The sequence below is a fragment of the Haliotis rubra genome, unplaced genomic scaffold (genome assembly GCF_003918875.1).
Source record: "Haliotis rubra isolate DU_JTF1 unplaced genomic scaffold, ASM391887v1 Scf1513, whole genome shotgun sequence".
Lineage (NCBI taxonomy): Eukaryota > Metazoa > Mollusca > Gastropoda > Lepetellida > Haliotidae > Haliotis > Haliotis rubra.
In genome coordinates, this window is record NW_025765463.1 from 23,074 (window position 1) to 49,455 (window position 26,382).

Here is a 26,382-nt window from a genome sequence, read left to right on the forward strand (position 1 = left end):
GTATATTAATGACCTATTATACGCACTAGAATCATTACAACACGGTTTAAGTCTTCCATGGGGTAATGTGCCAGGTATCTTATTAGCAGATGACACAACTATTGTAAGTGGAGCCATAGATGGCCTACAGTGTGCACTAAATGTGTGTTTTGAGTACTCTTGCAAATGGCATCTTAAATATAATGCCGACAAAAGTGTATTCTTATTGTTTGGTAATACCCAAAAACAAACATGTCCATCATTTTACATTGGGGAGAAGATTGTAACTCAAAAAGATCTTGTTGTGTATGCTGGCTTGTATATAACCACTGCATCTTCAACTTTAGTGCGTACTCAAAAATCATGTGATAAACTTAGAATGTTAGTCAACACAAATCGCTGCAATGGTTTGTTCTTTGGTGGTCTAAACCCCATGTCTGCTTGTGGAGTCTGGAACAGAGTTATGTTACCATGTGCCCTGTTTGCTTGTGAATTATGGTGTAAACTAACATCTAAAGAGTATGAAATACTTGAACGAGCTCAATCTTTCTTCTGTAAACACACCCAGGGGCTCTCTAAATGTTCTTCGACAGTTGTCGCACGAGACTGTTTAAATTTACTATCAGTCCAAGCATACATAGAAAAACGTTGTCTTATGTTCCTTGGCAAATTATGTAGAGGTAATTTAAACTTTGTATTCAAGAATGTCTTAAACTTTAAACTTAGTCAATTCTTACTTGACTCATGTTATGAAAGAGAAGCTAAAAGTACAAAATCCCCTATCTACCATATGCTACTATTAACATATAAATACGACCTGACAGGTTATGTAAATACATACATTGTGTCTGCCAGCTTTCCTAATAAAGCACAATGGAATGTCCATGTTACGAAAACAATTCATGATGCTGAAAATATCCATATATGTAAAGAGTTAACGTCAAGGGAAAATCAACATAGATACTATTCAGTGCGAGACCAGAATATACATAGATTATGGCAAATGTCGATCCTACGACCTGATCTATTTCACTGTATTGCAAACTTGGTGCAAATTAGTACTCTGCGTATCCAATCAAAAAGAGTGTATATGTGGCACATTTGCCTACGATATTGTCAAACATGTTTTATGTACTGCGAGCTGACAAGCCGTCAGAGAGATCTTCTTATCGAATCAATTATTGACAGAGTAGATGTAAATACGTTTTCTAGCCTTTGGAACAATGATGAAGAATTGATTCTATGTTTCTTACTCGGAGGACTTCCAACGGAATATTGTCTATCCCTTGATGATAATGTATGGCTTGAATGTATGACCAATGTATGTACAACTGTTAACAACTGGAAACATTTCTTTGTAAACTGTTTGTAACTATCTGTATTCCCCTGTTTCTGATCTGCATGTCAATATATCATATCACATTGTATCTTCATTCACTGGAGGAAATAAAGAATATCTATCTATCTCTTACAGATGAAGTCCATCTGCAGGTGCCCTTTCGTCATCTGGCGGTAGGTTGCAATGTCTATCCCTGTGTCGCAAAGGCGATGCTGCCACTGATCGCAGCTGTCGCACTGGATGGCATGTTGTCTCGGACGCACCTTCTTGAGGTTTATATACCATAAGTGTGTGTACAGGTAAACTTTGTCGGCGGATTAGACAAAATTAGTCTACTCATCATAATTTGCCGACTGTTTTCATTGTTGTGGGAGGATTAACAGGTTTCACTGAGTTGTTGTGAATGTTAATTAGGAAGTGGTGAGTTGTTTTGATTGCGAAATACTCTGTGTGGGAGATGTAAGTGTTTTCTTAAGAAGTGTTTTCTGCTACTTCTCTGCTGGTCTGCGTAGTTGAACGTTGAATGACGATACTTACCTAATACATATCTTTTAATTTTACACAACTGAATTTAATATATTAGCGGCCTATGATTTGTGGGAATTTGTCGGACATGGACCATTGTGAAGCATATTTTATTATTTTATTATTTAAGGATATTTTCACCGCCGATCATACTTACCTGATATATTTTATTTATTTCACAAAATGCAAACACTTTTCGTCGATTTTCTTCATCATTGAGGATGAACTTTTCCCATTTTAATAACGTCTACGAATCCGCCGCTCAATCCGTCTACGAATCCACCGGTATTTTGTCAACAGTAAACCGAAAATAATGAGATGAGATCTCTGATACTGAGACCAGATGACATCATTTCGTAAAAGCGGCGAAGTACGTTGCTATAATTATGAAAGTGAAAGCTAGTTCCACATTGCCAATGCTGCCCTGGACTCAGAGACCTTTTTCAAGAATATGTTATTAAATATAGTAAATAAATAATGCTAGTGCAAACATGAAGATGGTGTGCTGAGTCCTACGAAGGCTAATGCAGCCACTTTTGAAGCATAAAAATTGTTGTTGTTTTTTTCTATTTGCTCGTTGTTTCTAATATTTTCTCGCTGCTTCAAGTTTCTGTCAAAAACTTGAAATTTCGAGTATTTACTCGTTACTTCAAGTATTTTCTCGTTACTTAAATTATATTTTCGTTACTTCGTTTATTATCTCATTGTTTCGAATAGTTTCTCGTTGTTTCAATTGTTTTACGTATTTTCTCGTTGATTCAAGTATCCTTCCCAAACTTGAAATTTCAAGTATTTTCAAATACTTGAAATTTCAAGTATTTTCAAATACTTGAAATAACGAGAAAATACTCGAAGCAACGAGAAAATACTCGAAGCGAAGCAAAGAGAATTGTAGCTGAAAAATTATTTTACGATACAAAAGTGGCAGCATAAGGCTTTCGGAGAGTCCTGGGTATCTATTGATAAACATGATATTATAAACGTATATTTGGATATGTTTTGAAAGGAATCAGTCTAAAATGGATTCAGGAGGTGGTTAAATATCGACAATGTCTCACAGTGTACTTTCAGAAAATGGAGATCCATTGAGGATTTCTCAAACAAATGTGAGTGTAATGATCTTTTGAAAATCTCACATTTTTCTGATGTTTATGTTAGTAAATGTAGAACATCTTCTATCCATTTCAATTTTAGCTCATATACACATGGACAAAAGTATCGCCGCATCCAGTATTTTTCATGGGTTATAGCTAAAACGGCACCACAGCAGAACGGCACCAAATTTGTGTGGCGAAAACGGCACCATATTGGCGAAAACGGCAAAGTATGACGTTGACTCATGTTTTATTTCATTTCATTATAACATTAGCAAGATTATATCAACATACGAGTCATTCTCAAAATCCGTGCATATTTATGTCAGATGTTTGTATCCGACAAACTTAAGTCAAAATCAAACCAAAAAAATTATGGTAAGTAACTTATCACTATATTTTTCTACACTTTACAGTACTGTACCGACAGTGATTGGAAGTGGCATCCCATAGCTGACAATCGGATTGCAGAATGTGTAGATAGTAAATTGGTTTAAACATATTTATTTCCAAAAGAGGAACCGGATTGGTAAACAAGCAGTATGGTGCTTATATGAATACCGCTCCGGAATACAGATATATTATAGATATAATAATCGTACGGAGAAAAACATGATATCAACAAACAATAAACAATAGCTTTCTGGAAATGTAACAATCATAAACTGTAACATGCCACTTTTAATGTTAGAACCATTAGTGTCGGAAAATACTTAATAGTAAGTGCAATTTCGTTTACTAGTATATATTACAACTCAAATCTGCCTGACAGTACAATGAAAGAATGGATAGATTCTAATAATTCAAGATTACCTTTAGTAGATCCATGAGAGTGGCCGTATAGTATTGATTTGATGTCATATCCTTTAGTATAGAAGTGCATTTTATGTCTTATGTCAGTGTAATTAACGCACGAAAAGAAATAGTGAATTGGATCTTCATAACAGTAGCCACAAGAACAAGAGGGATTTGAGGATATAAATCGTTGATATTTATGTGCGTTTAAATCGCTGCAACCGAGCCTGAGGCGTGAATGGATAATCTGACAGAATCTTGTTCCAAAGCTTAAATTGAAGTAATTTTGACTATTATTATTATTTGACCCATTAATCTGTTTCTTAAAACTACCCAAAGTAGCCGTTTCTCTATAATCGGTAGACAAACAATTCCACAATCTTACTGTATCTGGGAGAAATGACTTAGCATAATTTGCACTTTTACTATCGATAGTTTGGAGCTTCAAGCGGTCTCGGAAAATGTAGCTTGATGTGTCAGATACCTTAGGAGGGACGAGATCGCTCAGATATTTTGGAGTAAACTTATTAACCATCTTATAGAAAAACGTCAGTTTTTGGATGTATCTTCGAGTACATAGTGGTTGGAAGTTTGTCTCATCATAAATTTTGTTGTGACTCGTGCCGCGAACAGCACCGCAAATCGTTCTAAGTGCATCAAGATTAAGTTTTTCCAGTGTTAGTGCTTGCTGTTTGGTACAATTGTCCCAGATGTGACAACAATAGTCGAAAATAGGTAAGATATATTGTTTGTACATTGTTTGTAAAGTTCTACGTGAGAGACGATATTTAAAACCTCTAAGACAGTTTACCATGGGTGCAACCTTTTTAGCGATACAGTTAACATGATCAGTCCAGGAACAATCGTGCTGTAAAGTAAGTCCCAAATGTTTATGGCTATTAACGTCATTAATATTACCATCCTTCATTGTTAAGTTTCGTTTTGGGCTGGGCTGAGCTTTACGAGAGAATTGTATAGAATCTGTTTTATTAGGATTAAATGTAACTTGCCATTTGTCAGCCCAATCAGAAATTTTACGTAGATCATTATTAAGAGACAGAGCAGTTTCATCAGGATCATTTATTATAGCATAAAGTGATGTGTCATCTGCGAAGAGACGGATATTGCTGTTTATTCCTTCAACGATGTCGTTGATATAAACTATAAACAATAATGGTCCTAACACAGAGCCTTGGGGAACCCCGGCTAGGATTGATCTTTGATCAGACGCGTAACCATTAATAACAACTCGCTGAACTCTATTGTCTAGATAACTCTCAAACCATTTCAACAAGTTACCCCCGATACCATAACGTCTTAGCTTATGTATAATACCTTTATGCCAGACCTTGTCAAAAGCCTTACTTACGTCACAAAATACAGCCCTAATTTCCTTACCGCTATCTAATGCACCCGCTATAAAGTCATACAGGTACGTTAGTTGATTAACCGTTGAATCGCCTGGCATGAAACCGGATTGTAAGTTTGTAAGCATTTCATTATCCCTAAAATAATTAAATACATGTTTAAAAATGCATTTTTCGAAAATCTTTGCTACACAACTTGTTAGTGCGACAGGTCGATAGTTAGAGCATTCATTTGTACTGCCTTTTTTATGTATAGGAACAACTGATGCCTCCTTCCAGATATCAGGAAACACTGTATTCTTTAATGATAGATTAAAACTTCAGATAAGGGAACTGCTAATTGTCTAGCATTCATTTTCAGAAATTTATTGCCTATACCATCTGGGCCTGTTGCTTTAGTGATATCAACAGAGGAGAGAATATCATGGATTTCTTGCGGACTGAGTGTTAAGTCACATAATGGGTTATCTACCTCTAAACGAATTTCAGGAATATCCCTATTAGGAGCAGCTACTCTTGCCTGATCTGCAAAGAAATCATTCATAATGTTTGCTATATCAGCACTATCATCATATAGTTTATCGTTTTGGATTATCGAAGGAAAAGTATTAATATTAGTGGTGTGTTTACTTTTTATATAATTCTTAACTAAACGCCACCATGTTTTTGTACCATGTTCATTATTTATTTGTTCATCAATTTTATTCAGGTACATCTTCTTTGCATTTCTTACCGCGGATATAACTTTATTTCTCACCCTGCCATCTTTGAGCTTTATCAAGATGACCCCTCCTGTGACCCAGGAAGATTCAAACTTGCGGTCATTAACCATTTGACGTGCATCACGAGCTATGGTGGCCCGTGATTTAGTTAAATCTTCATTTATGAAGACTCTTGGTTTTCCCGGTGCTCTTACGTTCTTCAGTTTTGACCGGGATTGTAATAGCAGACGCTTAGTGGCCTTGCTTATGAACCTCACAAGCACTGGGCGTGGACTTTCTTGTGGGATGGTGGGACGTCTGGGCACCCTATGACTGATGTCAATGTCACATTCTCTCATGTCAACCCCAATTGATTTTGCCAGTGAAACTATAATCCTATCGGTATTTTCCCCCCTCTGCCTCAGGGATACCACTAAACCGTAGATTATTTCTGCGAGAGTACTGTTCGCTTCGGTCTAACCTCTCAGTTAATGTCTCAATAACAGTATCTCTCTCTTTAAGTTTACAGTTTAGGTCATCTATCTTTCCCTCCAGTTCCAGATTTTTGGCTGTCAATTGTTCGATTTCTTCTCGAATCATAGGGCGCAGCGCCTCGGCTACTACTGAGCCTATCACTTTCAATACATTGTCATTTTGAAAGGCCTGAACAAGTTTTTCTGCAAAATTATCCATATTCATAGACGTGTTCGATGTCTCGGATTCACTCATATTAAAAGATGGGTCTGATATATCCGATACAGAGTTCGCTTGACACTGGCGTTTATAGTCGACGTCAATCTGTTCGGGCGATGTTGACACTTCGTCTCGTTGTCGTTTAGGTGTAGAGCTATCCATATATTTTAGTAGTTCGTTCACAATATGGATATAGTTTATTTACCCAGTATAGTGGTTGCTTCTCACCTTAACAGACAGCATGTAGTATATGAAACGTCACAGCTGAGATCGTGTTGTCCTGTCATGTTATGACTGACATGGCCGCTGAACATGGAAAATGATATCAATCCTGGCTTGCAGACAATCTGTCCAAAATCGTCTTAAAGATTGTCCATCCTTTAATGAAAAGCACACTGGTCGACTAATATGGTCGTGATGTTTACAATAATGACTTTTAAAACAGCTGGTTCACTTCCATTATCCACCAAAGTAGAAAAACTTACATGCCTATGTATTGATGCATGAATGATTAATAAATGTGAAATGTGAAAATGTGCAATTGTCATATTTATATATGCAAAAATGAGCTTACATATGTATTTTGGTTTTTTTTGTTATCGATTATGAATGACTGATATGAATAAAATTCATTTCTGTGACTAAACATGTCATTATTATTTTTTTCTTAGGGTGGAATTTATTAGGGGTGGATTTTGTCCGGGTGGATTTTGTCCTAGGTTGCAATTTTGGGGTGGATTTTGTCCGGGTGGATTTTGTCCAGGTGGATTTTGTCCTGGATTCAATAACAACAACCCATTGTTTGTTAGTGTTTTGGTTTTATGGGGATTTTTTTTCTTTTTGGGGTTTACATAACATAATAATTTTTCTGAATATACATAACATATATTATGCAAGCTTAATGATGTTTCATTTTTCATATTTTACCATTTTTATTAGACATTTCCTGAAATTGTGTCACTGTCGTTACGAAATTTGTAACATCATTTTGAAAAGAAAAAATCCAAAGATAATATTTATTTCATGTACATATATATTAAAATATCTAGTTTTACAATATAACATGGAGTTTTGAAATTGTATATTTATTGCTTATGAAAAAGACAAAAAAATTCAAATGCCACATCTGTGACATCAGCCACTGGAGTTGTGACACATGAACATTGAGTAAAATTGGGTGGTGTAAAGTAAATATAAAAATATAGTTTCCCTACTTTTGTTACTGTAAAGTGTAGAAAAATATTGTGATAAGTTAGTTACCATAATTTTTTTTTGCCTTACATTGAATATATACGTAGATTTGATAATTACTGTAAGCGGTTACTTTTAGAAATGAACTGTTGTACTGAGTTCGGAATATCTCTAATAGTTGAGTTATTCAATGCGCCGTTACCGTATAAAGTAGTTTTCACATCGTATCCTTGAATATAAAAATACATCCTTGTTCTTAAATTTTGATAGTTCCGACATAATAGTAGATGTATTTATTATCTGCAATCCGATTATCTTATAACAAACTAGTTTTCCCCATAAGATTTTAGTTGGTGCCGTTTTCGCTATAAGATTTGTAGCCGTTTTCGCCAAGTCGAGGTTCCGTTATGTCCAAATGGTGCCGTTTTCGCCAGGTGCCGTTTTGCTGTGGTTCCGTTTTAGCCTGCACCCATTTTTCATAGTGTCAATATCTTACCATTAACCAAGGCAAAGAAATGTATCTAAACCACAATTCAACTTACTATCTCGATAAACTGACCCTCAATGATTAATTTACTCACTAAACATCATTCACTGACAAAAAGCACGAAAAACTGTAGTCTGGTCAGAGAGGCAAACGTGGCAAAATATTTTGTGGTGCTGATAACTATGGTCATTCGACGTTAACGAATCACTCGCTCATTTCTTTGCATCATGTATCATTGTCCTGTGGCCTTCAAGTATCACAACAAAGTTTAAGCCTGGAAGAATATGACGATTACTGGGAAGAACAGTCTAGTCCATGACAGACACAGGATGGGGATTACTGGTTTTTACGTTAAACATAACTGGATGTCCTGTGTTTCTTTTAAAAAATATGCAGCGAATGATCAAGCAAGCCATGACAATGTTTTGGTGTCATGATAGAAAACTAGATGCCATCTGAAAAAAAATGAGGCTTTGTTTATCAGGAACCTTGAAAATGACAGCAATGCTGAATCGTCTAATTGTGTGAATAACAATTTTTACAATACTCTTATGGAGATAGAAAGGGAACTACAGACCCACGGATCTAGAAAGTTGTTCCTTCAGGTATAAATAATCATTGTTGTCCGAAAACGTTCAATGCAGTCACATAAAGCCCAAATTCTAAAACTCCACAGAGCAACTGGAACCGTCAAGAGTTTAAATTGCCTCCAAAATTACTGCATTTATATGGTGACATGTATGTACGTGTGTGGCTTGTTGTACTAGTTAGTTAGTATTTAAATATGCCTACCCACTGGTATACCAAGTCACATCTTCAGTAACCCATACTTGTCGTAAGAGGCGACTAACGGGATCGGATGGTCAGGCTCTCTGACTTGGTTGACACAAGTCATCGGTTCCCAATTGCACAAACTGATGCTCATTCTGTTGATCACTGGACTGTCTGGTCCAGCTCGATTATTTACAGACCACCGCCATATAGCTGGAATATTGCTGAGTGCAGAGTAAAACTCAACTCAACCATGCCACATCTTAATATGCATGCTCCTCTCAGACATATTATACTGATTCCAAGTTGACAGTCCTTCTTTGATTCCTTTAATACCCAGCACCAGGCAAGGGAACAACAAGTGCCATCTTTTAATTTCCTCTGGTATGTTGTGGCCCAGGAACAAACCTTTGTCTCTCCCAGCAGACACTCTACCCACTACACCATGGTGCAGTCAAAAGAAAACAGAACAAAGTTAAAACTAAATAGAACAAAGCCTGGAAATGTTAGAAACAAATTTTATTTTTCAAGGTAAATACAGACACAGAGACACTTGTTCTGACCAACAGATTGACCTCCACAGACTGTATCCAACAAGATATTACAACTCAGACTGATTGTGCATAATCAAAAGGGGGTCCTGATGGGCTGGATGCAGTTCAATTAGGGTCCTCATTGGCAGTAAGTAGTAACACTTCAGCTCTGTAAAATGTCAAAAAGGGCCATCTGGACTGAATTTTGATGTTATGCCTTCATAATTTCCTCAATGGGAGTTTGTATACATGCAGAGGCCTTGACAAAACACTGCTACAAAGATACCCCTCAGCCTCAAAGACATAAAAAACACAGAGTCTCAAAGATATTTTATAGAACACTGTCTCAAAGACATAAAAAGAACAGTCTCAAAGATATATACTACCCATCAAAGGTTTAGACTCACTAGTTTAAATGTAGCCACTTACTTCAGTCAACTGTTCTAAACTAGATTTTGTAAAATATTCCATACTGTTTAGAGGTACTGTTTACACATGAACTGATGTATTGTGAAACAAATTCGTAACATTGAAAAGATTACTGTCATGACTTCAATAAATGAAGAAACTCAGTGAAAATTGGTGAATTCTTAACAAAACTTTACTCCAAAACGCAGCTGTTCACATGCACGATATTTGCACATCCTTTTCAGCAATTTGATGCATGATCCTCATGCAATTCATCTGCATAAGGTTTGCAGTTGGTTCCCCCAAGTTAGGGGAGAAATTCATCTTCGATGTAACCATAGATATATACATAATATATAGTGAGTGTTTTAAGTGAGTCTAAACTTTTGATGGGTAGTATAGAACAGTGTCTCAAAGATATGTATAGAACAGTGTTTCAAAGATATAAATAAAGATGTCTCAGAGATAGTTAAAGAACAGCTTTACAAAGTTATTAATAAACCTGTCTCACAGGTACAAACAGAACAGAATCACAAAGATGTTAATAAACCACTGCCTCAGAGATATCACTAGAACACTTTTAAAGATATCAATAGAACAGTCAAAAAGATAGACAATGTACCATGTGATGAACACGACTGGCAGTGGTATCCAGTTTTAGTAATTACAGGTTAACTAATAGTAAATCATGGTTGTTATACATAAATAATTTATGATGAACTTTAGTTCACGCTTATCCAAGCAATTTTGTATAGATTTAATCGAATTACCAAAAATTACCACTCATGAAAGCACTAGCAGTAGATTATGCAAATTTGTAGTGTCACATAATGTTATAAACAACAACAGATACAAATCAGAAGTTATTAGATAACTTTAAATATTTCGCCATTAATAAAAATCTTAATGAGATCTTTTTTCAAGCAAAAAAACTACTCATTAAACATCACCAATGATACGACAGTATCATCTAAGAGGAGAACTTCACAAGAACAGATATGTACAAGAAATTCCTTACAGTTGCCATACCTCTATAAATACTGCGTTGGCAGACAGGAAATTAAAAACATGCTGGTATACCGGTTTATTCATACTGTACAATCTGATTTAATAACTCAGTTTAAAAATTTATAAATGTGTAAAAGAAGTTTTTTTCTCAAAGTATTAAGTTTATATAACCTGTGTCAGTCACAATATAAGTCAAGAGTGGATTGATACAGCTAGGGAAAACTCCTTAATCAGCATGTTCTTTTTAATTTTGGAAATATAACTGCATATAGAAAATAAATCGGTAAAATTCATTGGGAATATGGGTTATTCTTAAATTTTAAACATTCATAACGCAAGGTTCTAAAATAGAAAATCTGGATTTAATAGGCGACTAACGGAATCGGGTGGTCAGTTTCACTGACTTGGTTGACACATGTCATCATATCCCAACTGATCGATGCTCATGCTGTCGATCACTGGATTGTCTGGTCCTGACTTGATTATTTACAGACTGGCGCCATATAGCTGGAATATTGCTGAGGTAAACAACGATTACACCTTATTGGAGCTAACAGGGTTGAAATGTAACTTCAGCAGACTAACATATGGACATCTGTCATCTGGTACTCTAAGTATACTGGCATCACTCTCGTGAACAATAGCTGTGAATTCACAATGCCTTCAGAATATGGGATTACACTTTCTCAGTACTGATTCTTTCTTGTGGCAGTCATGGTGGCTGCTTGGTAAGTGACTTTGTGCACTGGCCATTAGGTGACAAATTCTGAGAGTGTGGGTTCGAATCCCAGATAGGACTTAATGTGAAATTTACTAGAATCTACTTTACTGAGAATGTGTAATCCCCATGTTACCACTTTCAAGTTGGAAGGTCTCTAACTATACAAATTACAAACTGATCTTGCATATATAAAGTGAGCCCTTCTGGAGAAAAATATCTCAAAAACATCACAGCCTGTGGCTAGAAGGGCCTACTATGCAAGAACACTGTCAACTTGTGTTAAGTAGGCAACCATATGCTCAGATAAAAAGGGAAGCAAATCCAGCCGCGTCCATCATTACATTTCAGCATCTGAATCATGATAACTGGAATCGGTTAAGTAGAAATTCCGGACACTGGATACACTTCCTGGATTTAAGAATTCTTTTGTTTGTGAGAGGAGCAGGGCATCCTTACCCTTTCTGTGAACACCTGGTGTCACCGCCATTTTAAGGTGATCCATTCATTTAATTTTCACCACTGTTTTGCAAAAGAATCTGATTCAGCAGAAAATGGTAAATATTCTTGAGTACTGATAAAATATTTCGTTTCAACAGAAATTAGTAAATATTCTTGAGTACTGATGCATATATATTTGGTTTCAACAGAAATTAGTAAAAATTCTCAAGTACTGATGTATATATATTTGGTATAACACAGAAAATGGTAAATATTCATGAGTACTGATGTATCAATATTTGGTTTAAAACTGCTTTAAACAGCATCTCAGTAACATCAAACTCAAAGGGAAGCAACTCTACACAGATAATTATGGTTGCTAAGACAACAGGGTCACTCTTGCTTCCATCTGATAGTTTAACCAGAGAGGGGATTGTTGTAGAGCCAGTGACAGATAGACACACACACTCACAGAGACAGATTGTCAAGTCATACAGCATGGATTCATTGGGAACAACCCAAGTTGGCCACGTAAAATGATGGGACATCATTGGTCATGTGTCAGAGCCATGAGGGGGTTTATGTACCTCGTAACTTCATTCGTGTGAACATTATTTCATGATCTCATTCGTGTTAACAAAACATACTCACACCACCCCAACTCACCCTATCCCACTATTTGATCAACCAGACTTCAAAATAAATCTCAGTTCAAGGTATAACACAATTTTTGAAAACAACACCTAAACTTTTACGTTTATCATTGAATAAAAAAAAAAACTATTTCAAAGCAACATTATCCAGTTTCAAACAGGTCAGTTACTACAACGTTCAGGTCTTTACAGGACATGAGCGCCTGACCGTGGAGCGTCGTGGCCTTTTCATGGACAGATGTAATCAGGCAAAATGTATAAGTTGATATTCGTGTTGATCACACCAGCATCCCTCAGTTGTCTCCCCTGCCTCAAGGCAACACACCATGACCTTCCGGTCTTGTTTATAGGGTGTGCTGTTGTAGTTCACTGGGCTTCCGTCGCTGTCCTTCAGGGTGTAGTGATCGTAACCCAGATCATCCTTCACCTGCAGACACGTAAAAAATCAAAGCATTTAATCATTTTGAAATGAAGTACAGTCGTCCCTCGTAATAACGCTCTTCACGATACCGTGGTTTCGGTTAAACCGCAGGTTAATCTGTGTGTATTAAATATGTATGTAAAAATGCATTATACCAAAACAATACCCTTATATAATACTTCGGATAAATAACTGCTTAAAATATAAATTATTCTGATAATGGACTGACTGAGTTTGATTTTTACGCCGCTTTTAGCAATATTCCAGCAATATCACGGCGGGGGACACCAGAAATGGGCTTCACTCATTGTACCCATGTGGGGATTCTAACCCTCTGATAATGGAATAGAAAGTCTTTGAAGTTATATTTTCTGATCATTTTGTACCTGAATCACTGGTATGTTGGAGTAGTAAACAGCTGATTGCTATTTCCTGCTTAGTTGAATAACAGGTAGCACAACAGGAACGACAATTGAATCATCATATCTAGTGATGTTTGATTGCAAGTTTCCTATTTATATTTACAAAAGTTTGTTTGTTCACCTCCGACAATACAACTTCACCTTTATCCATGTTATGAAAACATGTACCCCAAGACCAATGTTATGGCAAGGGATGCCTGTATTTAGGGAAGAAAAATACAGCAATGATGTTCCTGAACTTGTTCGTTCGTGGGCTCATTCATTCGATCATGAGTGGGCTCGTTTGTTTGTGTGCGTGCGTGCGTGCGTGCGTGCGTGCGCGGCGTGTGCGCGAAAACCCTTGATGTGGAAGCAAATGTTTTTACCAAAAGACTTCATACTCAGTCTTCATCTCAGTTTCGAAAGGGGGCGGTGGGGTAGCCTAATGGTTAAAGCGTTGGCTCGTCACGCCGAAGACCCGGGTTCGAATCTCCACATGGGTACAATGTGTGAAGCCCATTTCTGGTGTTCCCCGCCGTGATGTTGCTGGAATATTGCTAAAAGCGGCGTAAAACCAAACTCAGTCAGTCAGTTTCGAAAGTTAATGTGTACTGCGAGGCAACCTAACAGACGTACCGCTTGCCGAATTGTGTCCACCAGTTTTCCCCAGTCCTCGTAGTGAAATGGCACCAGCATCTTCTTCACAGTCTCACCATTTTCTCTGATCAGATAAAGCTTGGCGCCAAACTCGGAAACTGTAAAGAGTGAGTGAGTGAGTTTAGTTTTAACTACTTTGAGTGGCATTTTAGAAGCTGGGAAGTACAAAACTGACAAATTTTATGGATAACAACTTCTTTATTACGAGAGTGAGACATTTTGATACAGATTCTTGCACCGTTGTCAAGAAGGAATGTCAAACTTCCTGCTTGACAACGGTACAAGAATCTGTATCGAAACATCGCACTCTCGTAATAGAGAAGTTGTTATCCATAAAATTTGTCAATGTTGAGTTTAGTTTTGTTAATTATAGTGATGTTTCGATGATCGAAATAATCGAAAATAATCGAAAATCGGTCAAAAGAAGGATTAAAAAAGATAATCGATTGTAAAAATACATATTTTCGATTAATCAGAATTTTGTTGCTTTTGTATAGCGCCCTTGAATGAAGTAAACTAACCATCAAATTTGACGAATATTCACGAACAAACATGCACTCAACAGCGTAAAGCTATGCACATTGTAAAATGTTAACCACTTTTATTGTTTAATCACAATTCCAGTGTCTTTCTTGCATGCGTGCATTTCATTGTATGCATTAGTTATAAAAAATGTAATTTTCTGACTAAAATTGATATTTTATACTTATCCTGACTCATGCTAATTATGTTTGTCTCCTTCCTCTTGCGTAATGATAGTGGAATACTTGAAATCCCTGGAAGTTCCTTTAAAATAGTGGACGTAAAATCACTCACCCAAGAGTAGCGCCCTTTCCTTCCTTTATGGCCAAATGGTCACATGATCGGCCATATTTGTCACTCTCTCCGTATGTAAGCCCGACACCCGTATTTACAGGGAAATCCAGAGTGCCATAAGAGGGGAGGTTGGGAGGGCTAACCTCATGAGTCAGGATAAGTATAAAATATCAATTTCAGTCAGAAAATTACATATTTTTCCTTATCCTGACTCATGCTAATTATGCTTGCAGAATCCGTTGGAAACGGTGGTGGGTCAAGCCACGTTCTGGATTCACTGGTTGTAGATTTACGTCCTGTATTACCCCCCTTGGGAACTTATGACGGCACTGTTGAAGATTCTTTCAACTTCTCTCTGATGAGTCTTGGGGGACCACAACTTGTCAGATTTCTTCTGAAACTTCTCCTGACATTTTCGTGTGGATTTTAAATATACTAATATTCCATTAGTTATCTATTGCAACTCCATCTCTTGATGCGCGCATCAAATGGAGATGCAACCCTTCTTCATGTACGAGTATGTCCTATACAAGTACAGGGTCTATGACTCATGCTAGTCTGTCCTAGATGTGTGCATGGACTTTAACCATTTGCTCTCCAGAGCGTTGGTTTTCACAAGTCATGGATAAAAAGAGTGAGATTTTCTCAGCGCCTTTGTGGAACCGTTAGTTGTTGTGTTACAACAAGCGGCCCAAACTGGTGAATGCCTGGGATGTCTTCGGTGGCAATGTCTCTGAGGTAGTGGTTGGTAAACACTGTGTTCGATCTCTAAAGCAGCCCTCCATTATAGTTATAATCGAGCAGTTTCCATGCAGAGCAAGTGTAGACGTCAGGGCTCTGACTTCATGTGGATTGGAGGCTCATGGAGGCTCAAGTCCTGCTGCTTTATTGGCCCTTAGTATAACGGCTCTCATCCAGATCGATATCGTTGTCCGCGAGACTTCCGTGGGCGTCTCAGTGGATAAGGGGATGAATAGGCGTTTGAATTTTTGTCTCCTTATTTTGTCCTTCGTAGGTAGACTTTTAGTGCCCTGACAGGGCATAAGGATAGATCCTGTGTGTCCTGTGGCCCAAGGACTGTAGAGAGTGCTGGGATGTGAAACTTGTCCGTCAGGCTGGCCGGGCAATGAAATCCCATCTCAGTCCTAGATGTACAATGTCACGATGTGATGATTCAACTGAGAGCAGCCCAGTACGTTGAGAGAGTTGAACCTTTTAAGTGTCTCGTCTGTCGCAGATGACACAGGTATTCAGCCACTTGAGGATCGGTTGCTTTTACTGTTATAGCCTTTCCTCGTTCCATACTGTTCAAATCTGCCACTTGTCGTCGTACAAGTTGCGAGTTGATCTGCGTAGAGCTGGTGTTACTGCTTTCGCTGCTTTAGCAGAGTACCCTCTAGTCTTCAGGCAAGCTTTGATACGTTCCACGCGTGTAGCTGGAACAATGCCAGATTCCCGTGAGCTTGCTTGGTGTGTGCATGGACGAGCAGGTCAAACCACTCTGGTAGTTTCAGGGTTGGACTTCCGAGTTCTTGTATGAGGACGGGAAACCATACCCTCGCTGGCCAATAGGGCACAACCAGAATCAGTTGCAGCGTTGTCGTCTGCTTGATTTTCTGTATTACTTGTGGTAGTAGTGCTGGAGGAGGAAACGCATAAGCGTTTAGTCCTTCACATGAGATGCTTAAAGCGTCTGTGGCCCATGCCTGAGGATCTGGAATCGGAGAGACGAATGTTGGTAATTGCTTGTTAAACTTTGTTGCAACAGGTCTACCAGTGGAGATCCTATTGTCTGTATGACGAACCGGAACACTTCTAGGTGTAACATCCACTGGCCGGAGATGGTTGTAGTGGACGAGATAGGGCGTCTGCTATGACATTCTTTGCTCCCGGAATGTGGCATGCCTCCATGTAGATGTTCAGGTCGTCGACTATGCTGAACAGGAGAAAGCTGAGTTGTAGCAGACTTGTTGATCTTGTTGATCCTTGTTGATGTAGAATGCCACTATGGAGTTGTCCATGTGGACCATGAGCCTTGCGTTCTTTAGTACGCTGGACCAGTGCTGTAAAGCGTTGATCACTGCTTTCATCTCCAACAGGTTGATGTGCAGACTCTGATCCTGACTCGACCACTTCCCTGCTGCCACTTCGTTGTCGAGGTGGGCACCCCATCCCTGTAGCGATGCATCTACGTAGAGATGAGTGTTCCAAACCGGCTCTGACAAAAAGGTTCCTCCGCAAACATTCGACTTACGAGTCCTACATAGGAGGTATGCTTTCAGGCTGTCAGTGGATCCAGACTGTCGAGATGGGCATTCACAAATATTTGTAGTGGGCACAGCTGTAGTCTCCCTCTGCGAGTCATGTCTTGAGCTGAGGTGAGTAGACCAAGCATGCTTTGCCAAGTACGTAGTGTCAACGGAGAGAGCATTGCTTGAGATATCATATGTTGTATCTTGACCCAACGATCCTCTGGGACGACTGTGTCATTCTGTGGTGTGATGAGCCATATTCCCAGCAATTGAAGATCATGTTTTGGATCCAACTCCGATTCGGAGATTACGCCATCTACTGCAATCATGTCCTACGTTGTAGGTACGTGGATCTAAGAACGTTTCCATGTCCGACATGGAAACGGAGAGATGATCGATTCTTGGAATCATGGCTTGAAGCTTTTTTGTCTCATCAATCTTCCGGTAATATGTAATGAAGATGTTGTCACCAGAATCCGAACATTGTGCAGCGATGATGCATAATACGTTGTCTCTAGGTCAGCAAAAATCTATGATGTACTGGGACTGCTATCGATGTGAAGTCTATTTATAGTCGATCGGCTGCCATGAGCAGAAACCATCTCACGCTTGTCGTTGCAAGTCCCCAGATAACCAACATTAAATCTGCTGACAGGGGAAGTCCTCTATGACCCGTGAAGATAGTCGAAAAACGCTGCACCCTGCTAGCTTGACTGTAAATGGAGCCTTTCCCACGCTGAAAAGAGTTGTTTAAAACTGTAGACGACTTCCTGGCACGTGATTGTGACGTCACCGGTGTTGCAGGAAAATGATCCTGTAGAATCATGTGCAGTCGTTGATTTCTTCGTCAACACTCGGCTTGTGCCAGAGTTACACGGGTGAACACGTGTCTTGATGGCTGAGTGGAAGCGCGAAAACTTTGCCGCGTAGTATTGATGTAAGCAGACTTTTCCCTGTCTGTTGTGACTGTATTTTTCAAATTTATAATCTTTACTGCAGTCATCATCTTATACAGATGTTCTGTAAAGTTGACCATTACTGATGTCTCGCTGAGGAACTGAGACAATGCTGTTAACTGCCCCTTTGATATCTTGTAAGCCTATGTGATGAAATTTCATCTGCAGTGTTTCATCGGATGTTATCTGACATCGTTACTTCAGGTGTGCGTCTCTTCCTCCAGCCACGTGTTGATCCAACATAGCCAACATCTAGGTGTAGTGTCCAGTTGTGTTATCTTCTTATCTTGAATATCTATTACGGGATTCACTGATGATCTTGTAACCTCAAACCCTGCTGTATCATGAAGGGCTCCGTATGATGAAGGGGAAATCTGCTATTGTTGAATGGCGGGACATGCTAACTCTGATTATAATCCTCCCCATGAGTACCTGCGGCAGGTTGGTGAAGGTCAAAGGTGGAAGATCCGTATCTGCACAGTCTGTAGAATCCTGGAGAACGACTGGATCTACTTCTGTGTTAGAATTCTTCCTGCTGAGACGCTGAAGGCGGAGGCTCCATCGTGGACTGCTAACGCTTAAGCTGGCGCTTCGTTGAATCCTCCAGGCTTTCAACTGCTGACGCAAAGATCATCGCGAACGCAAACCATTTGTGCAGCCTTCATCCGAGAGAGCTTATATAGCCATTATTCCTCTCGGCTGTAGGTCGAACTCGTCATCGGAGGGTCTGCTATGTTCAGCTGGACGCTAGTAGAGTTCTCCAGACTCTAACTTCAGACAGTGAAGTTAGACATTTCCTATCTGAAGATCCATAATGACGGAGTCTCTGTATGTAGATCTGTATGTATAGCTGCGCAGGTGAACGGGTCCTGGTATGACCGCGTATTCCTCCTGGAGTCTTGAGATATCTTTCTAAGCCTTCACCGGTTGGCTGATAGATGTAATCTCCCTCTCTATGGGATGATCTGTATGAAGAGCAGGCGTATGTACATCCCGATGCGATCTTGAATCCTTCCTGAAAAGGTGGATTCCCTGAACGTAGCTTCCCTCTGTAGGCATGCCTCCGCCGCCAGGCTCTTGATGGGCGCCAGAGTCCGGATGGAGATGACAACTTATATCTGGCGACGCCTGTAGGGTTGGCAGAACGCTTTGATTCCTTCCCCGCTGAGACTTCTTAGCAGCACTCTCTGGGTGGGCGCCTACTTCAGATGGGGAAGATCGTCGTTGTCCGCGGAGCCTTCACGCAGGCTTCCCCTTCATCCAGATGTGGTGGGAGACTGTAGAGCCTTCACGCCAGGCTAGTAGACGTAGTAGCGTCTTCATAGCAGCCTTCTCCTGAGCCGGTTTACCACATTCCATCATCGCACATCATCTGGTCTGTAAACTGCTGCATGAACAGTCCCGTTGAAGTTCTGCATTGTCTGAAGAGACTGCTGCAGGATGATGCATCTGATACCGAAGAGACGCCATCTAAGGCTCGCTGCCCTCGCGGAAGCCGCTGACGCTGATGCTATCTCTGGCACCCGGCGTCCGCTGGATAGGTCTTCTGTCAATGTCTGCTGACACCAATGCCGATGTAGCTGTAGAAGCAGGCTTCGCTCTTCTTACTGACGATGGTGACTTCAGATATGAGGATGGGTAGATCATCAAAACATCTGCTTCAGGAGGAACAATCTAGGCTGAGAAAGACCTCGCCTTCTGTGAAGAGCTGATCTTAGACCATGCTGAAGTCTTCATGGTAGTAGCCTTCTTCTTCTGCGAAGATGAAGATTTGGTCTTCTTCATCTGCGAAGAGGTCAGCTCAGTAGACGATCTCTTATTGCCTTCGGCATTCACCCCTGGTACATCGACCTGCTCCTGAGAAACGTTCAGCAATTCACTAGAATTATGAATATCTGCAGCAGTGGTTAACACACGGTTATCAGCGCAATCACTCCATTTAGACATGACTTGTGAATACCTACGTACCCAGTCCTTAGCACGTCTATGGATGGAAAAAAGGTAATTAGTAAATTCAACAAAGGTTAAATTTACACAAAACGTATAGCAAGTGAGTGAGTGAGTGAGTTGAGTTTTACGCCACACTCAGCAATATTCCAGCTATATGGCGGCGGTCTGTAAATAATCGAGTCTGGACCAGACAATCCAGTGATCAACAGCATGAGCATCGATCTGCACAATTGGGAACCGATGACATGTGTCAACCAAGTCAGCGAAACTGACCACCCGATCCCGTTAGTCGCCTCTTACGACAAGATAGTCGCCTTTTTATGGCAAGCACATGGGTTGCTGAAGACCTATTCTACCCCGGATCTTCACAGGTCACGTGTAGCAAGAGCTGAAAGAACATGAAACAGTGCAATTAGGACATAATAAATGAGGGTCAGCCGCAGACACTCGGTACTTACACCGAATACAAGTTTTCATGAAATGTAAACATGAAGAAAACACATGTGTAACAACGGACAATTTAAATCAAATTTCCAAACATAATGTAGAATATAATCCTAAAAACCGTATACAGCAATAATTTTGATGTTAGGTCCAAAAATATAAAAGGATATGTGCCGTATAGGGACCAAGGTGCTCTCACAACCGTCCTCAAGGGCGAAGAAGGAGAGAGTGACAAATATGGCCGATCATGTGACCATTTGGCCGCCAAAGGGAGGAAAGGGAAGCTACTCTTGGGTGAGTGATTTTACGTCCACTTTTTTAAAAGGGAACTTCCAGGGTTTTCAAGTATTCCACTATCATGCGCAAGAGGAAGGAGACAAGCATAATTAGCATGAGTCAGGATAAGGAAAAATAAACATTACTTAGGAAAAAATGTGACAAAACCTTAAAATTGGTGATTACACTAAAAATGTATATATTTCAATTATAATCGATAATCGTTCACCACAATCCTCCGATAATCGATAGTGGATTTGGTTTCCGATTCCCAACACTAGTTAATTACATTTAAACTTACAGCAAGGAATCGGTACCAAAAAGACACTGTGTTACATCCATCATTTGTCATATCTGTCAGTTTGTTGCCAGCGTGTCCAGTTTACTGAACTTTTTCTTTACAGTTTCAGGGCAGTGGGGTAGCCTGGTGGTTAAAGTGTTCGCTCGTTGCACTAAAGACCTGGGTTCGATTCCCCACATGGGTACAGTGTGTGATGCCCATCTCTGGTGTCCCTTGGCGTAATATTGCTGCAATATTGCTAAAAGCGGCTTAAAAGTAAACCCATTCGCTCAGAACTGATTTCAACAGGAGAGGTCCAGTAACAAGTTTATCTACAAAACGTCTGTCACAGCACTTGACCCTGCACAACTTGTATGATCCACTTCAATCAGCGTATCGCCCTCGACATAGCACCGAGACAGCTCTCCTGAAAGTCGTCAATGACCTGAGATGTGCCATCGACTCGGGGAATGTTGCTCTGCTCGTTCTCTTGGACTTGAGCGCGGCTTTCGACACCATCGACCACCAAAGACTGCTGCAGCGACTTCAGGACGATTTTGGTGTCCAAGGATCTGCACTGAATTGGTTTAGCTCCTATCTGTCTCAGAGATCACAGTGTGTGTACATTGATGGACAGTTCTCAGATTCAGTACATCTAAACTGCGTGTGCCTCAAGGTTCAGTATTGGGCCCGATATTATTCACTCTTTTATACCAAGGAATTGGGTCAGGTCATCGACCAGCACAAGCTGCCAAGACACCTCTACGCTTGATGATACGCAGCTCATTAAAATATTTCGACCAATAGCATCCATAGCAGAAGCAGCCTCTGCCGATGTTACCAACTGCTGTACACAGATAAAAGAATGGATGAACATCAATAAACTCAAGCTTAATGACTACACAAGACGGAGTGCATGCTAATAGGCCCATCTGCAAGATGTACCCAGTCAGGTCTCACCGTAGTTCAGATCGGAAGCTCAAGTATTGATGTCACTCGCTCTGTGAAGAACTTGGGTGTTGTTTTGGACTCAGAACTGTCCATGAAGCAACATGTCAGCCACATCTCCCGAAGCTTGCTCTTTTCCAACTGAGGAATATCAGCAACATCAGAAAGTACCTGACACTAAAGAATCACTTATCATCCTGATTCTCACCCTGGTAATATCTAGGATTGATTACTGTAACAGCCTCCTTGCCGGTGCACCCAAGTCTGTTACCAACAAACTACAGCACATCCAGAATACAGCTGCTCGGATAGTCTCCAGCTGCAGGAAGTACGCACCATATCACCCCCATCTTACATGACTTACACTGGCTGCCCATCCGACAGAGAATCAGCTATAAGATCTTGTGTCATGTGTATCGATGCCTGTCTGAAGATGCTCCACAATATTCAGTGATTTGATCACAGAGTACAAACCAGCTCGATCACCGCGGTCAGAAAACAAGCTCCTGTTGCAAGTTCCATCTGTCAAATCTGTGAACTATGGACAACGTTCCTTTGCTTTCAGTGCACCAAAGGAATGGAACGATCTCCCAGTCAATCTCAGACAGTCTTCATCTCTTGCCTCCTTCCAATCCGAGCTAAAGACTTACTTATTTAATAGTGCCTTTCTAGAATGACTCTTAATACCCACATATATGTGCGCGTTAGAGCATGCATTGTGCATGGATTAATGCGCTATATAAATTCACTATTATTATTATTATTATTATTAAATCACAAGACACTTGAATCCTGTAATTTTGTTTGGTTTTCCTGTAATTAATAAGATAGCAAATCTTAGTTCGGAACCTGAGAACACAAAGTTCATCTCTTGCTTTTACATGAAACTCTAATCCAACTTACCATCACTTTCAGTCTTGAGATTCTTTTGCACAGACCGCAGTTGGTTTTCAAATGACTCGTGTTCGGGATCAAGGGTGAAAGGAATGTCCTAGAAAAGATAGAAACAAGATAAGGAATGATGATATACACACAACTTGCATTCCCCAATGTTTAAGGCTGACCTTTGTTAGGGTGGAAGTTTGGTTTCATAAATCTTTGGTTCAGGTGAGCTAAAATTTATTCCTTGTTTGCACCCTCAAAAATTGATCAATAAAATAACTCAAGTTGCAAACCTCAATGTGGCCTCATTAAATTTAATGTGGCTCAGAAAGACTGACATGGGGTCAAGAGTCAGCCAGGAAAAATTCTAAGCATCGAGCGTAGTACCCCATTCCAAAAAGCATATTTAGCGTTAACACGCTCGTAAACTCCATACTTTAACACAGACCTATGACAGGCCCCTAAATATGTGTGCCCTTTCTGTGTGTTACCTGATCAGGAATGTCCACCATGGCCATCATGTCCTGATGTTCTTGACCAGACAGATCAGAGTGGGATGCCTTGCCAAGGGCACCTGCAGCACAAGAGGTTACCATAGTTACACATGCACCATGGTCACCATAGTTACAGCAGTGTACCCTGAACACTCACGCAGTATACTATAATCCACATTACTTGCATTTTTTCAGGTACCCGTAACAATTATAATTTTTCAACAAGAGTCATGAGAAGATGACATATCCCCCGGCCCCCATAAATTTGAAAGAACAAATCAACTGACAGTTACTTAAAGTCCAACTTGATTTTTTTGGACTAAGGAAATCATGAAAAATAAAAATGCCAAAAATCTGCAAATAGCAAAAGGCAATACTTCAAGATCTGTTTGAGATATCTGTCAAGTCTTGGAGAAAGATATTGAACGGTTTTCGAGTTGTGATCCGGAAATGAAACCCACCCCTTCCTTTTGAGACTAAGTCCAAATCGTTTCCATGGAAACAAAAAAAATAAAAATGACAAAAACCTTCAAATAGCAAAAGGCACCACTTTAGGTTCTGTTTGATATAACTACCAATTATTGCTGAAAAATATTAATCGGTTTTTGAGTTGTGCTCCGGAAACGAAACCAGTCCCTCCTTTTTGAGTCTAAGTCTGAAACATTTCCATGGAAACCAGGAAAAATTAAAATGCCCAAAATTTGCAAATAGCAAAAGGCACCACTTTGGGATGTGCCTCACATATCTGCCAATTTTTGTTGAAAAATATTGAACGGTTTTTGAGTTATGCTCCGGAAACAAAATGATTACGGACGGACGGACGAGGCGTAGACAATATACCCCCGCATTACATGCCGGGGGGATAAAAAGTATTCGAAAATTGAAAACTTTGATGCATATTTGTATGCAAGCAACTCCAAACTAGATTTAAGTTATTTTTACACAACTGTATTATCCAGTTATATCCATATTTAGATGAGTGCTAACTCCAGACAAATTATATGAAGTCATAATTAATACAGGAAACTATCTTACTGAGAAGAAATAGACATGTATGTGACTAAGACATGCATATCTCGCGTGCTCACTTACATAAGGAGAACAAGTTTGAAGAATAGCTGCAAAATTGCTGATCTGGCTTTAAACAATACTCAATAGGGCAGGCTATCGATAGACTGACTGATCATGATGGTTTTACTGCTTTTAGCAATATTCCAGCAATATCACGCATGGGGACACCAGAAATGGCTTCACAAATTGTACCCATGTGGGGAATCGAACCCGGTCTCGGCGCGACAAGTTTAACACTTTAACCACTAGGCTACCCCAATCACTCGCTATTGATAGATCATAGAGATCGATAATCCTACTAATTATTGATCAATTATCGATAAATATCAGAGAAGTAACTATGAGTAATAATGCTAAAAAAGTTTGAAAGAATTAATATATAGTCCATGAATAAAGACCTAACTTTGTATATTGTGACAGTCCATTTTTTTTTTATATCACAAAAGCGAACGTAAGATATTATCGATAACACAAGTTTCCTATTAATAATCATGAGTAATTTTTAACATCGAATTATATATGTCCGATTATCGATAATTTTAGCCAGCCCCAACACTCACTGGGCAGTGGGGTAGTCTGGTGGTTATATGCTGCTCGCCAAAGACCCAGGTTTGATTCCCACATGGGTACAATGTGTGAAGCTCATTTCTGTGTCTCCCCGCCAGACATTGCTGGAATATTGCTAAAAGTGGCATAAAACTAAACTCACTCATTCACTCACCTCACAAAGTGTCAATGCACTTACTGAACTCCTGCTCCTGGTGATCATACAGAGACTTGGGGCTAAACTCGGTGGAGGACAGCCGCCCCTTGTCCAGCAGGAACACTCCCGAAGTATCACTACTGCGGCTTGAGTTGAGACAAGGCTCCAATTGGACTTGGCAAGGCAGACTTGCACCCAACCCCGAACTTCCTTCCACCTTTTTCCCCTTCCCAGTCCCAGCGTTGGTCACCATCGGGTCGCTCTGTGGGTGCTTAACTCTTGGGGGAGATCTCGGTTTGCTCTCCGCTGGTGTCGACTGATTTCTTTTATAAGCCAACTTCTTATTACATGTGACGCCAATAGTGAGTCCTGGGTTCTTCTTTCTCCAGCGATCGACCACCTTCTTGCTTCCTTGCATGTGCAACATCCTCACAAGGCTGACTACCATTCCCTGCTCCAGGTATGTCAATACTTTCAGATTCAATAGGACAATCCTTTGTCTTGGAGGTCTCTACAGCATAATCAGGTGTACCTCGAAAGAAACTGGTCACACTTTTGGATGGCTGCCTTGATTTTCGCTCTGACTGAGGAGAAGCATTAACTGTTTTTCCAGAAAAATCAAAGTTCAGTCCCTCAATGATTTCTTCTATTTCAGTTCCAACTCCACAATCTGAACGATCATCCATGGTTTCCAGAGATGAACCTTGTTGGTTGCTGCTTGTTTCAAGTTTCCCAACTGCATCATGAAATGCCCTTGCTTCTTCTGATTGCCACCAAACAAGTCGGGCTGTGAATGTGTTCTTCATAAAAGCCAGTTGGAGGATAGTAGCTTGTCGGGCCGACGTCATCCTGAGGACTTGGTGTGACTCTCATCTCTAGTGGGGAAGTATTAGGGGTTGACTGAAGAACAGGCAATGGTGTGAGTCTTCCTGGGGTGTTTTGTCCCTCATTATACATTGCTAATCCAGTTTCACTGATTTGCTGTGCCATTATCATTGGCGAAGCTTGAAAGACCCTCAAGTGATGACTCTCTAGTGGACTGTCCTTGATTAGATGACCTATCCCTCTGATGACTGCCCTGACTGGTTGTTCCATCTCCTCTGAGGACTGCCCTGAATAAGATGACCT

The 26,382-nt window shown here is 39.9% G+C and overlaps 1 protein-coding gene and 1 long non-coding RNA gene across 2 annotated transcripts; one reads left to right on the forward strand and one right to left on the reverse strand.

Moving 5' to 3' along the window:
- The first annotated feature begins 9,448 nt into the window (after positions 1 to 9,448).
- On the forward strand, positions 9,449 to 10,332 carry LOC124270406. The gene is made up of 2 exons (XR_006896752.1): positions 9,449 to 9,841; positions 10,286 to 10,332. It is a non-coding gene; the product is annotated as an uncharacterized LOC124270406 (long non-coding RNA).
- Positions 10,333 to 12,025: 1,693 nt separating this feature from the next.
- LOC124270399 lies at positions 12,026 to 25,702 on the reverse strand. The gene is made up of 5 exons (XM_046705442.1): positions 25,297 to 25,702; positions 23,478 to 23,560; positions 23,008 to 23,095; positions 14,162 to 14,280; positions 12,026 to 13,130 (listed from the first exon to the last, which is right to left on the reverse strand). Exons 1-5 carry the CDS (start codon positions 25,700 to 25,702, stop codon positions 12,948 to 12,950), a joined length of 879 nt encoding a protein of 292 aa, XP_046561398.1. The 3' UTR covers positions 12,026 to 12,947.
- Positions 25,703 to 26,382: the final 680 nt, after the last annotated feature.

What these genes read in the sequence shown, in the direction of transcription:
- LOC124270399 (XM_046705442.1), bottom strand. Translation starts at nt 25,702, where the DNA reads ATGGTAGTCAGCCTTGTGAGGATGTTGCACATGCAAGGAAGCAAGAAG. An exon ending in TCACCAGGAGCAGGAGTTCA is followed by an intron (nt 23,561 to 25,296) that starts GTAAGTGCATTG and finishes CTTGTGCTGCAG; the next exon opens with GTGCCCTTGGCAAGGCATCC. An exon ending in TCTCAAGACTGAAAGTGATG is followed by an intron (nt 14,281 to 23,007) that starts GTAAGTTGGATT and finishes CACTCTTTACAG; the next exon opens with TTTCCGAGTTTGGCGCCAAG.